This window comes from Gymnodraco acuticeps, unplaced genomic scaffold (assembly GCF_902827175.1).
Source record: "Gymnodraco acuticeps unplaced genomic scaffold, fGymAcu1.1, whole genome shotgun sequence".
NCBI lineage: Eukaryota > Metazoa > Chordata > Actinopteri > Perciformes > Bathydraconidae > Gymnodraco > Gymnodraco acuticeps.
In genome coordinates this window covers 3799849-3814913 of record NW_022991154.1, presented here as the reverse complement: position 1 = coordinate 3814913, position 15065 = coordinate 3799849, and the positions used below count along the sequence as shown (strand labels likewise).

The 15065-nt window shown below is 41.1% G+C and overlaps 1 protein-coding gene across 2 annotated transcripts in view; it reads left to right on the top strand.

Moving 5' to 3' along the window:
- The first annotated feature begins 498 nt into the window (after nucleotides 1–498).
- Nucleotides 499–15065, top strand: part of zc3h3 (zinc finger CCCH-type containing 3) — an 81867-nt gene continuing 67300 nt past the window's right edge. For both annotated transcript variants that reach the window (XM_034237464.1, XM_034237463.1), the window contains exons 1-3: nucleotides 499–591; nucleotides 1215–2655; nucleotides 3912–4084. In XM_034237464.1, coding sequence (XP_034093355.1) covers nucleotides 546–591; nucleotides 1215–2655; nucleotides 3912–4084 — 1660 coding nt within the window. In that variant the 5' untranslated portion in view covers nucleotides 499–545. The remainder of the gene's footprint in view (nucleotides 592–1214; nucleotides 2656–3911; nucleotides 4085–15065) is intronic.

The window sequence follows — 15065 nt, the reverse complement described above, 5'->3', positions numbered from 1 at the left end:
TCTGTGGAAAAAGTTCCACTAGCTAGGTCTGTGATATTTTTCTTAACAAGACCAGAACGACACTTACGCAACTTACGTTGCATTTCAGCAAATGCTGTGGACCTATAAATACACTCCATAACTTCAAGATAACTTCTTATTTCTGTTAGTATTGGTAAATTAATTGGCTGTCACTTTACAATGCATCTAGTCTAAATTACTGTGGTTTTGATTGACTGACAACTCATATTTAATGACACAATGAAACATTGAAAATAATAATACAAATACACTTTAAAATGCCTTCTGTTCATTTGAAGGTTTTGTGTTGCTTTAACTACAATATCAAAGTAAATTCCCCAAACAATTCTATTAACCATATCAAATAAAATCGCAGACAATTACAGGGCACTTTGGCAACAATCTTACCTGTAAGACAAGACAAAGGGCTGGTAAAAAAACAGTATCCGCTCTGAAGGCGTTCTGTGATTGGGCGGTTTAACTGACATCATCCAGAAGTGCCTGTTTTTGTCGTAGGTTGATGACGAAGACATCCAGTAGTAAACATGGAGGAGAAAGAAGCACTGAAGAGGGAAATTGAACTTTTACAAAGTAAATTCCTCGTTTTAAACGTTAACAGTTTGTGACAAGGCGGGTTAGGAAACAGGTTTCAATTGTTGTCTTCTTTAAATTCAGAGCTGTCTTGTGAATGTTGCGCGTTTTTAAGCATTTAAGAATGAAAGTTTATCGTTAGCTTAGCATCCAGTTCGAAACGCACATTCGTCTTAAGACGACACGTTGGTGCTTTTTATCATGTTATTATCTTATAAACAACATTCAATGATTTAACATCCGTAATATACTGCACGTGAAAATATGTAGCATTAGTTAGCTAACTAGGGTATTAGAGTTTGATGTTAATAATGTGTCAACAGGTTAGTTTAGCCAAATCTTCAGATGCAAAGCTTTACGGTAAACGGTCGGTTCACTTAACTGATGAACGCTACAGGAAAAAAACCAGCTTTGTTTTAATTAACGTTACATTTTACAGTATGACATATTGTTTTGGTGCTTCGTTTTTTCCCTTTTATCTACAAACTAAATCCTATCACTATAAAGAAAAAACAAATGTTGTGTATAAATCCAACTCTTTACAAGGTCTCTGTTTTCTTTTTCTTTTTTTATAAATCTGTAATCTGATTGTACAACTGAATAACTTATTTTCTCATTCTCAGATCTCATCAATACTCACAAGAGTGTCCATGGAGACGCTCCATTTGCAAGAGATGAGCATAGGCGTCCAGAAGCTCCAACATCCGCCCGGGGAAGAGGTCACAGCACATCTGTCCATCATCATGACAGCTCCAGAGGGAGACAGTTAGCTCCTCACAGCCGTGGAAGTTGGAGGAAAACATACTCCCTGAGCAACAAGAACCCCCAGTCCTCTGTAGTACACACATCAGCTTCTACCTCCTCTGTTGGACAGTCCCAAAGTGTATCTCACAGCACCTCACTGCCCAGTCACAGCAGAGGAGAGAAGAGTGATACAATCACAACTGCCGCTTCATCATTAGGGGAAGTTACAACAGAGAAAAAACACAGTGATACTCTTAGAAAAACCGGTGCAGCTGTTTATCAGCACGAAGATGAAAAAGGCACTAGTGTTCAACACGAAAAGCTTCAGGGACGGACGCCAGCAATTCAGGATAGGACCGAAACCAGGCGTGTTCTCCTGCCTAAAGAGAAAAATAATGCTTCTGCCGAAGTGGCGCCTTCAGTTGAGTCGAACACCCTGACCAGTTTGCAGAGCAACCCTCAAGCACAGATCAAACCCTCCCTGACGAGCAAAACCAGCACTGGGACTAAACTGACTGCTACTACGATAAAACTAGCAACTCTTACAACTGCTAATGCCATACCACCTCTCTCTGGGCTTTCAGAAGTATCAAAACAACCGTCTGTCAACCCCACAAATCAATCCAGCAAGGGCCAGGCGGGTGCATCTTTTACGGAAAATTCCAAATTCACTTGGATCAAAAGCCAGACGGAGAAAGAAGTGGAGCCCAAACAAGCTAGCTCCATTCCGTCACCCAAAGGCAAATCTGTGACTGTTGCCCCGCCATCAATTTCAAAAGCTGGGGTCGCAGGTGCAAGCCCCCCCATTTTGGCAATCAGTAAGAAAACGCCTACTAAGAAGTTACCTCGAAAGATAAGCTCCGCCAATATAACCCCAAAGACTTCCAAGTACAAATGGGTGTCCTCCTCGGCTGGAGCCCAGGCTAGAATCCCTCGAAAGTCACTATCGCCAAAATCCATGTTTGTAGCACAGAGAGCCGTGGAGAAGGGAGAGACGACCAAGAAACCCAGAGCAGCCTCCAATCCCTCTCCTAAGATCAAAAAGGGAATTGCGGGCTCCTCTCCCAACTCCTCACTGAGCAGCCGTTATCGCTGGAAGGCTGGAGGCTGGAGTTCCTCTGCTGCAGCGACTGGAGTGGCGGCAGTAGCCCGTCGTAGATCTGCCTTCCACTGGACGTCTGAAAAAAACAACAAAGGTGTGAAAGGAGGGCTCGTTGTCTCCCCGTCTGTAACCCAACGCACCTCCCTGATGCCCTCCTCCTCACCTGCTGGGTTCAAGCTCCGCAGCAGGATGAAAATCATTCGGAGGTCTGCTACTGGGTAAGTTATAGTAACGTGTGTCTTAGCTCTGCACCAAGACCAAATGAGACCTATCCTGGTTAAATAAAGGTCAATGAAAAATAAAATGTTTAAGAATAACTGTCTTAGGGCTGCACATTTTGGAATAAATAACTAATTGCAATTATTCAGATTGGTATTGCGATTTGATTCACATTATTGGAGGGATCATTTAGAAATATTATCATTGAAAAATATATAAAAATGATCATGGGGTGATTTAATATTTTAAGATAATCTCTACCAATCAAATATATTTGTTTTATTTCTCCCCAGCTCCTTAAAACTTGATTCAAAATGGTTTATTAACACACATATTGCCTTAAAGACATATTGTGGTTTCTGCTATTGGAAAATTGCACTTGTCCATATTGCATTTTTCAATACATTTTATTTATTTATCATGCAACCCTAAGTCTTTAGCCAGATGGAGGTAGTAAAGTATGGCATATACTTTAAAGGGGACCCATCATCAGCAAAATGCACCTTTTGATGTCTTTTATACATGAATATGTGTCTCCGTCCGGTGTGTCAGGGAACTCACAAAGTGTCAGAAAACACAACCCTCTCTCTTTTCCTCCATACCCACATCTCTAAAAACGGGGGTACAACGGAGCCGATCCAGATTCGATAGGTCCGAAATGAGTTAATATCGTAAATGTGGACCCACGGCACTGTCAGAAACGTTGCTATCAGAAACATTGCCTGACTGTTTTGGAAGTAATATGGTATTATCAAGCATCGCTAACACTCAGAGCTAAGCTGGAGAGAGTATGTGTAAAAGTGCAGGAAATTAAAAAGGAGCTCACCTTGTGGTAAACCCACAAGAGAAAAAGCATTTGAGCTCCATACTGTTTCAGAAATAATCCTTGATGTGGTTTGGAACATGATATGGCGTTTAATCACGGCAGCATTTAGCTGAGTATCTCGTAGAATTCTGAGCAGGCATTTGCTCCCCCTCCTCTTTTTTTTTTTTCTCAAGCTAAGGACCCAGATCAGCACTTCTCTAACAGGGCTAAACCAGAGGGATATGAGGGGTGTCTAAAATGCTTGATCTGTTTGGTATTTTGTGCAAAACACATCATAGATATGTTTTTTATATATCTGAGACACATAATATATGCTTAAAAATAGACCTTTAATTAATTGTATTTTATTCAACTTAACTTGGATAAAAGTAGCTTCTGATGTTTTATTGATCACATGTTTCTCTTCTGCCCTCTGTCCTGTAACTACAGTGGAGCTGGTTCAGAGAAGGGGGGCAGCCCGTCAGCGGTGAAGTACTCCCCCCGCGGTCGGACGCACAGCTACGCCAGGAGTCCCACAGGAGGACGGAGGACGCCCTCCAGGGAGCTGGTGTCTTTTGGTAGGCACAAGTTGAGGCGGCTCTCCCCCACATCAACAAAGACAGGTAGGAATCAGACACCTATGGTTACAATCAGTCAGGTTCATTGGGAATATTTAGACATTTATTTTGTTATATAATAGTTTTTTTACCTATAAAGACGGGACAATTCACTTGAATTGACACTTGGTTACATAACTTAATGTAATGTGCCAGATTTAGCTTGCAGGTTGATGGTATTAAAACAAAGTATAAAGGAGCACATAATAAAGAAAAATCCTCCACATAAGCACAATAACAGCACGTAAGCAGTCAGCGCACACAACAACACACAATCACAGCACATATTAAAGCAGATGCACCATTAAAAGCACATTCATCCAAATCCTTTAAAACACAACAACTGCAAAAGCAAGCACGGATAAAAGCTAATAAGCATAGAAAATAAATCAAATACAAGGAATTTGCTTTTGTTTGTAATGGTCCACGCAAAAACACATTAAGAGTAATAAGGTTGTAAAAAAAAATTGCTACAATGTAGCAATTTTACAACTATGAAAAATAACCATAAACAAATACTATAAAAAATGTAAAGAATAAGAAGAAATGTTTACAATGAAAATAAATAAACAAATAAAATAAGGACGTTATGACAAATAACTTGTGCAGTAAATAGGAATGTGCAATGTTAACAGTATTGACAGTATTGAGTGTTATTAAGTATAGTTCTGCTCATTTCATTAGGTTGTTTTTTAATGGACAGTTTTCCCTGTTATGAGTTGCCAACCATATGCTCCTATATTGCAAATCACATTACATAGTTTGAGGTTACAATTGTGTGCAATATTTGATAGAAATGTAAGAACCATATTAGGCGCTTTCACACCAAGTACTTTGCCGTACTTAGTTCCCAGTACTTAGTTCTGATGAACTAAAGAGCAGATCGCGTTCACACCGGAATAAATCCCTGAGGGAGGATTAGGCAAATGAAGCCGCTGACGTCACTTGTTCTTCTTCTGCTTTGGGTTTACTGGCAGGCCGCAAACAACTTCACGGCGTATACTGCCGCCCAAAGTCCCCGGCCAGAAGTCCCTGGAGTTGGGGACTGGCTTCAGTAGAAGCTGCTGGGAGTCCCAGCAGCTTCTACTGAAGCCTTCCGAGTAAATCACCAGAACACCGACACCTCCTCATCTCCACCGCTCCCATGTTTTCTTTTGTGTTGCCATAAGTTGGTCTCTCTCTGTTGGTGCGCTGGGCTAATGCTAATGCTAATAATGCTAATGCGAGGATAATAAAATGGTGGCTTCACAAAACATTTTGGGAGTTTTACGGGGCGTGGTTTGCAATCCGCCCAGCCAATCAGACATAGGAACCTTTTTCTCCCACGAAAGTCACTGCTCTCTAGCAGGGACGGAAAAGGGGGTGAAAATGGTTCTGATGAACTAATTTTAGTTCCGGCTCTTTTTGGTGTGAACGTGACATTTCGGAACTATATCGGAACTAAAGTGTGAAAAGTACTGCGGTGCAGTGGCGTTTTCTCCCGGAGGCCAGGGGAAGCCAGGCATCCCCTGTTTTTTCGGATTGTAGTTATAATTTAAATAAATAAATAAAAACACTTTGTTTTGTTTCGATAATTCTCCTTTGCTGTGTGTTGCTGCCGGCCCGTCTCTCCCCCATTCTCATTGAGTATTTTACAAAGAGTGAAACAAACAGCGCCCCTCTAGATGTTATGGTGAAACAGTAGATTGCACTCACTGTTGCGAGAGGAGGCCAGCCGAATCTGGCTTCCCTTGGTGAATTTTTTTGGAGGGATTGACCAATCAGATGAGGCTCACGTCATGCCCCTGCCAACCTGTGATTGGTCAGGGCCATGCCAAGGGAAGCCAGAGGCGGCTGGCTTCCCTTGCCTCACAATCCAATCAAATCGCATCAACTTAGTGTTGCAGTGACGCATCCTAAAATCCGGAAGTAAACTGCGCTCGGTTTCCCTCAACAAAAAAGCCATGGGAATTCTCCATAGGAAAATAGCTCGAAATAAGGTCAGTGGAAAACGAACCTGTTAGATAAATGCAAGTTTTGTTCAGTCGGATAATATCCACATGTCTATCCTCAGAATCATAAATCTAATCGATAGAAGATAGATAGCGTCACTGCATCACTCTCACCGCCGTTAGAAAGTAGCAAGCAACTGAAGCAAGTGCAATTATGGAGGGTGGAGATGTGGAGTATTTCATCAAAAATAATTGTACTAAACTTTTGCTACAGCAGCAACAACAAATACAATCTGATGACAGGCCGATGCCCAAACTGGAGCTGTGTACAGCGAGGAAAAAAGGAGCGAATCGGACGTAAAACGTTAAAGGTCTCCTGATTTAGTTTGTGAATGAATGCTTATTAGAGTTTGGGCTGGAGAGTGCGTGCGGACATGTCGGTTAGATAACAGGCGTGTGTAAGTCCTGCATCTGTATGATACAAATGTGTGTAAAATGATACCGGGTGCTGTAATCACTCATCTGGTTACGTTATTACATTGACCACCAGACCCCCGACCCAAAAGAAAGGACGTATTATTGGCTTCCCCTAATTTTTTCCCCACGCCACGCTACTGCTGCGGTGTGAATGCGGCTATTGTTATTTTTTTATTCTTTTAAAAAAATATATTCCTTCTTTTCTCCCTCACTCACAAGCATGGGGAGCGCAGCAACCATACAGTAAGACCCACAGCAACATAACTTTGTATATAATGTTGATTTCCCACCCACTCTTTAGTTTAGAGTTACACTGGATGGCCAGTTGGTGGTGCTATTGCAACTTGTTTTAGCCAATAACTCACCAACTGTCCATCAACCACTCAACCACTCCTGACATTAGGACCAAATGAGTGATTATTGAGATAATTATTAGTTTTAGGATTTGATAATATTATGTTTTGTTTCACTGGTAATGGTTCTTTTGCAGAATACTGCATACTTGTAGAACGTATTCTGTATTTACCAATATGCTTATTGTCGTAGTACATTGTTTTTGCAGTTAGTTTCCAAAAACCCCTGTATTCCACCAGAAAGATTTTCTTAAGATTAAGGCTGATATAAATATGTTTTAAAAAATATTCATGGATGGATGGAAGAATGGATGAACGGACAAATCCCAATTAGGAACAATATTTTGTTGCCGGTTATCAAAACATTGCAAAGGAGTTTAAAATAAAATAAAAGATAAACAATTTAATAATGCAAAAAAAATAACATTAATACAGGCATGCAAAGTAGGTGCAGTTTTTTAATTTACTTTAAATGTAATGCAATGAGATAGGGTTAGTCTAATATATGCAAATTGCGCAGCGTTATCAAAAGAGCAAAACAGTGGAGTCTAGTATTTACCGATTTATACTTGTTCCGCTGTGAACACACCACATACTCATCACTTGATTATAAGCTATGTCTTATTGAATTGAGAGACAACTAATTGGCCCTTCAGCCATTATTCCAGCTGTCTCCAGTAGAGGGCAACAGCTCACATCCGAGTATTCCTCCTTGTCTGGGCTTTGTGTATCTGGCTGTCACTAGAGAGGCTCACAGGCACTCTCTAAGAGGAGGTGAAGGGGGGGGGGTTAATTGATTGCCCAATTCAGCCGTGATGGCGAACAAGTGCCGATAGCGGGTAATTTGCAGAGGTGGAGGCAGGCAGCGCCACCGCTATCAAGCCCTGGCACCGCTCTCCTTCCAGTAGATAAAAAGGAGCTAATGCATAATTATCCTTTTGCAAATTGGATTGTTTTAACGAACTGTAGAATATAGGCCTAACCTGATGGAAAGCAATCATTGTTTTTACAGTCCTCCCTCCCTTCTCCGTCTCTCTCCCCTCCTCCCTCCCCCTCCTCTTGCCCCTCCAACCCTCCGGTCGTTCTGCGTGTACCCTACACGCCTCATGCCCATCTTGGTGTAATCTCCCATACTCAATGAAGTCAGAAGACATTAGAAAAAGCCATCACTATTAACATTAGGCTTTATTCGTCCCCATGGCTCTGTGTCTATCACTCTGCCTTTCCTTTTCTGATTCTGTAACTTTTGTGCACGTCCTTTCCCCCCTTCCTTTCCTCTCCATCATTTCTCCGTGTCATGTGGACACCTTGAACGGCTTACAGCAGGAACACATGCGTCTCTAATTAAAGAAGGGGATTCAGAATCAAGAGGGTGGAGTGCAGAGGAAGATGGAGTGAGGAAAGCTGCCCACCGTGGCCCGTCTGTGCCTCCGATAAGAGCTGCTAATAAAGCGCAAATTGAATTACTAATGATGGGAAGCAGAGTCCCTATAGATGAGCCCGTTAAAAAGCAACCTTATGACCACTCACACATGCATGATAATACACTCCCAAACAATGTTTCTTAATTTCCTCCTCAATGGCCAGCTTTAGCCTCTCCTCCCTTCTGTTTTCCCGTGGTTATCTGTGGTTTAATTTAAAGAGGGCATAAACCTAAAGTAAGCAGTTAGTGCTGTAATGAATCGAGAGGTGCGCGTGAATGTATGTATCTGCATGTGCGTGGGCCAGCATGAGCCATGTAGCCCAGATAATCTAATAAAGCAGATAAATGTCAGGAGCAGACAGACCTACAAGAGGAAGTGCTGAGCAGTGCGACTTCAGGCCCCATGTGACGGGCTTCGGGAGCGTTTTAGGTCTCTATCTCACTCCGGTTTTTCTTTCCTCTCTCACGCAGTCTCACTCAGTCTTTTTCCTCTCTGTAGCTGTCTTCACCGTTCTGCTAATATGCCTTGTGACTTTTTAAGCCCACTACTGCATATCACTTTGCACACTGCAGCCATTTTCTTCATAATCTTATTTCCAGGTCTGAAGTTTAATGTCAAAAGAGTTCTTCTGAATTTTTAAATCACTTTATGGAAAATTCAATCGAAACAGCTAATCAAAATCATCACACGATTGATTTTTTTTTTTTTAACAAGGTATTCAAATGTTACAGTTCGTCAAGTTATATAACTCCTGGCTGCAAAATAACAATATTGTTATTTGAAAATGTCGGCAAAAAATGTCCCTGTTTCCGGTTGTCTTTTTATTTTATTTTTTACCAACAGTGCAACATGTGTACAGCTCTTGGAAATATTAAGAGACCAATACAGCATTATCAGCTTCTCTGGTTTTTACTATTTTATAGGTATGTGTTTGAGTAAAATGTTTTTATTTGTTACCTATTTATTTGTATCCTTGCCAATTTCTCTTGTTGTTAATTGATTAACCAATTTGCAGTTTCAATAGGGATTACGCAGCGTCCACACAGCAGCGTGCGTTGAAGCTTGCCGGTGAGCTTGTCTGAAACTCGACCAACAACCAATCACATGAATCTCCCGCCCCGGACACACAAGCACGCGGTTTGATTAGCTAGAGCTTGTACTGGCATATGATTTGATTGGCTGACGCTTCCGCCGAAGCTTCAAAAGTTGAACATTGCTCAACTTTTGAAGCGAGAAAAGCGAGCAACGCGAGAAAAGCGAAGCGACGCTCCCACAATGCAGTTTGGCAAAGCGTGATGTCACCCAATTCAAAGTGAATGGGCAGAAGCGTTGAATCTTCAACGCGCGCCGCCGTGTGGACGGGCCGTTAGTGACAGCTTTCGGCAGATATGCAATTATTTGAAAAATACGACTAAACAGACTTTAAATATAGATAGAGGTATATGATATTGTAAATATACATATTATAACACTGTATTTTGGTTTCCATTAGTTTCAATCTGGTAGACTATTCTTTTATTTTTACGTCACCTTGTAGTCCTGTAACTGGCTTTGCCGGAAAAAATGGCAATGGTTCTGAAACGTACAAAAATATCTTTTGTCATTCGTAGGTAGAGTGGAAAGAGGGTTCAGGGTCAAGTTCACATGCAAAAACCGTAGTACTACATATTCTGTGTCAGTATGGACTCCCATTGATTTACAATGGGAAAGTAAATGAGTGGATCATTTGTTTTGAGGTAAATCTACCCACTTCAGCAGCCTGTATAAAGATCAGCAGGTTCTAAAAGTTGTAAAATGAGCTAAAAGACAAATGTATAGTTATTTTCCCTAACCATTTATTTGACTGAGCTGATACTGGCCGTATCGGAGTGAATTGGAGGCGGTGCTTAAGAGCGCATGTTTTATGAACCTAAGTCTCCATACTTGTTGTTCCTAAATTCAGGCCCTTTCTGCTATCCTGCACCACTGAGCAACTTTCTTAGGAATAAACAGGCCCGACTCACACGCTGAATCCAGTTCTCTTTATACATCCATGCTCTGTAAGGCCTCTCTTTGCTGGAGGGTTTACGTTGCTTGCCAGTCATGTTTCAAAGACTGCTTTTGCGAAGATAAGGGTCTGCATTTGTAAATGACAGCAATTTGCTATTCTGACTGAATGTAACTCGCCCCGCCAGTAGAGGAATGTTAAACACCTAGTGAAAAACTGTTCACAGATACAGACATTTTAAGGGACATAAATGTGAGTAAAACAATTTGAATGGAGGGAATATTTGACTTTTTATATTGTGACTATCAAGACTGAGGGAGAAATCCTTTTTGGTGTAAAATAGTGTCTCATACATCTTATAGATTTATCACTAAATCAGGTCCTGTTATGTATCGTTTGTCTTCAGGTACCAATGCAGACTACTTTTGTACTTATAGTGCAGGGCAGGTCTTAACTGTAGCATGACTCTATCTTCTTACTGAGTTAGTATTTAGAAGCGGATTCTCCCATTGGCTATTCGAGTTTTACTGCTCAGCTGTAAACACACACACACACACACTTTTACAGTGGCAGTGATGCCACCTTTGCTCTCCGCATCAGCTTACCAACATGCTGCCCCCCCACCCCCAGATACCATGGAACCATTACAATCACAAAAGAATCCCACCTTCCTCACCCCCCCCCTTCGGGGATCCCGTTACTGTGCCTACAGTGACCCCATTTCTTTCTCCACAAATCATACGTGCTGCTTTGCATCAGGGTCCTGCTGTCTCGACATTTCCCACTTTCTCCAGTGACATGTACGTGCACACTACTGTATGGACAGACATGCAAACACACATGAAACAAACAAGCAGCTGTATGATAATGAAGGGACATCATAAACCATTCGATGGGGGCAGAATGTTTCTCACTCCGATTTCAGTAAACCATAAATAAGTGACACTTAAAGAATATGTGGTTGCCTGCTTTAAAACCTTTTTTTATAAGAAAATGTGTTTTCTCTAAAAGAAAGACAGAGCAGTGATGTGTTATACTGAAGAGCAACGCAACATCTAAACTCCTGCATCCAGTTGTTCTAGTTGTTGTGCAGGTTATTGTTCTTCATTAATGAACTGTTAGCCTTTGCAGACCATGTGCATGCACAAACAAATGATACAACGCACTACAGGAAAGGAAACTCCTTAAAAGCACAATAGGGCCTTTTAACTTAAATTGTCATTAAAGACTGACCCTAGGTAGACACTACTGAAGCAGTGCATTATTGAACATATAGGAAAGTAATGGTTTATCCCAACCTTTCACTTTTAGGAATTTTGGATGTAAAATCCTTTTAATGAACAGTTAACAAAGTCATTTCAAATGTTAAAGACATTCAAATGTTGATATTATGTATGCTTCAGTTCATATAAAGCAAAGAATCACACAGCCAACAGTTTGTCTTTGGACCGTAATCCTACCCTTCGGTGATTTCTTGTCTTGGCACGACACACGTGTGTTTATTTTTGATAGTTTCTTTGCATCACTCTCTGGTTCACACTTGCTCCAGTTTCTCCCACTTTTCCTTGACACCGCAGACACTTGTCCGCTGCTCCCTTCTCACTGACACACACACGCATGCAGAGGCAGCATATAGACAATGTTAACTCACTGTTGTTTGTTTTGGATACACAGCACAACATGGGTGTTGCTATGTGTATACGTCACTCTATATCTATTGTGTATTTTGACATTATCTGAACTTTTTATTGGTCAAAGGACTTTTATTGGATTGTTTGTCAGTGTGTGTGCATGAGTGTGCTTCTCCCATCAGCTGCTTTTCCACATACCGTTCTCTGAATTCCATTCTCCAGTGCCACCATAGTATTATCAGTTGGGCAACACACACACATTTGCATCATGTGGACCTTAACCTAATACACACACACACACACACACACACACACACACAAACACACTCTTTCACCAAGTGGACCTTAACCCAATGCATGCACACACACATACACACTGGCATTCTGCTCATTCCTAGGCACTTTCTCAGGCTCTCTGTGTCAAACAGGTGGACCTCTGTCTTCTTCTGTCTGAGTTCCTTTTCTTCCTTTCTCTTTAAATCTGTCACCATTTGTCTGTGACACGTGCGCCCACACACATGCAATGAATGACACATCCAGAGTTGTTGCATTTACCATAATAATTTAGGCAGAAGAGCATTTAGGAGGAAAAGTAGCTTGCCTTTACACGCATGTATCGTTGTGCCTGCTATTAACAGTGTGCCTATTTGGTTACGTGAATGATTTAGTTTCTCCTGTTAGGTGGTGTCTTGTGCAGGACCGGCCCAGTATAGCTCTCTGCCGCGGTGCACGGTAACATTTGGCATTTTGATTAACCTCTGTGGACCTTGGGAGCCGTGCAGGGCTGTGACCAGACCCCTGTATCTACAGTACGTCCACATGAGTTACTCCTACCCATTCGTGTTGTAAGACCCCTCCTCATTCCAAGTACGCTCATAAAACTGTCAACTGGCCATCATTAATTTCTGACTCGTTGGAGATGAACATGCAGATGGACCTTGCGTGGCCTCGAGGACACCAGGGAGTAGTGAACTCTGCTCAAATGACTTGAGAAGGTCTGTACAACAAGATTCAGATTGCTACAAAAGGTTATACTAACTCCAGGCTAGGTTGCACTAATCATTTAATTTAGGATTATTTGAACCCAAATTTAGCAACATGTAAATATGAATAAATCGGCAGAGATAAACATTTTTCTCTTTGAAAGAAAAATTATCTGATTTTTAAAGGAGCAACGTCAACTGCTTTTGGGTTGAATCCGTCCCATAACTTTTGTGAAGGAACATGATTATTTTACTCAATCGATATCAAAATGTCAGCCATTTAAAAAGTAAAACCTCCTCAAGTGTACGGCTATAATCACAATTGATGAATTAATGAATCCAATCCCAGCCTTATGTTCCAGCAGTCTTTAGTGTTGTTTTGATGGATCTCTAAGAATAGCTCAGAGTGGTGTTTGACACTGTGCGGGCCATTATTTGTATCCTACACATTTATGAGGAGGGGGTCTGAGCGGCATGTGTTGAAATGTGTCATCATGAGTCCCGAAACTTTAGCCTGCGATTACTGTGACTCCTTCCCAGTTAAGGAGGTAAATGTTTTCTTGGTATCCAGAGGAGTGGTCAATGTGCCAGCCTGTCTAAATAAATCAGAAACCCTAACAGCCTTACTAATTATTTGAGAACACATGGCAGGCAGTGTGTCATTAATTGGTAAATGGCTTGTGGGGGGCGTTGTCATCTTTAACTTAGGGATATGAATCCTGATGATAATCAATCTTTTCAGTATTTAAGAAGGTGCATGCCAATTCCCCAAAAGTGTTATTTATTCTGTTCAAGTTTTGATTACAATTATGAATATTCCCCACTGGAAAAAAAAAAAAACCCAATAGCCATGATGCAAAATCTCACCTCAGTATTATTATTTTTTTGGTTTTCGTGATGGTTGCCCAAATTAAGAATAAAATAAAAGTTAAAGTGGACCTATTATGCTATATTGGAAAAATATATTGTAGGGCCATACCTATACAAAACATGTCTGTGAAGTGTTTTGCTTAAAATACCAAACAGATCCCCCATTGTAGCCATGCCTCATACTGCTCATACCCCACTTTTGCAGCCCTGTTAGAGAAACACAGATTTTTGGGTCCTTAGCTTGAAAAAAGGGAGGCGGGGCTAATGCCTGATCAGAATTATACTGGAGATAAAGTTAAATTCTGCTGTGATAAAACGCCATCCTGTTCTAAACCACATCAAAGACCATTTCTGAAACAGTATGGAGCTCAAATGCTTTTTCTCTTGCGGGTTTATCACAAGGTGAGTTCCTTTTTTTATTTCCTGCTTTTTAAACACATGTGCTCTTCAGTACAGGTTAGCTCTGAGTGTTAGCGAGGCTTGCTAATGTAAACAAAGACGAGATTACGTCCAAAACACGTCAGACATTGTTTCTGATAACAACTTTCTGTGGGTCCGCTGCCGATTTGACGTCATATCGGCAGCAAATCTGTATCCGCTCGTTGTTTCCCCGTTTTTGGGTACGGAGGAAAAGAGAAAGGGTTTTATTTTCTGACGCTGCGTGAGTTCCCCGACGCACCGGGGAGGGGACACATATTTATGTATAAAAGACATCACAAAGTGCATGTTGCATGATAGGTCCCCTTTAAATAACAAAATTGGACAATCATTTTTTTAATTAGATGAATTGAAATAAAATAAATATATTTATATATAAACTAGGGCCGGGACTTTAACGCGTTAATTAAGATTAATTAATTACACAAAAATTAACGCGGTAAAAAAATTAACGCATTTTAATCGCACTTATTTTTGCACCGCGGAACGTTTCTCACTGGATGAGTTTCAGGCGTACCGATTATACTGGAGCACCAACTAACGTTCATGACTTCAGACAACAACAAACCACAGTGAACAACAGTGGGAAATGTTGTTTTAAAAAACGGACGGATGGAAGCGTCGATAAGAGCACGGTTGTGTGCAAATTATGCAAAAAGGAATTCGCATATCACCGCAGCACATCAAGCCTCAAGTATCACCTCAATGCAAAACATATAGCAGCTAGCGTGGAAGTTAGCCTCTTTTATCGCATTCACACCAAAAAGAGCCGGTACTAAAATGAGTTCATGAGAACCTTTTTACCCCCACGAAAGTCCCTGCTAGAGAGCAGAGAGCTGCTAGAGAGCAGGGACTTTCGTACGGCTCTCTTGTGAGAAAAGAGCTATATGTCT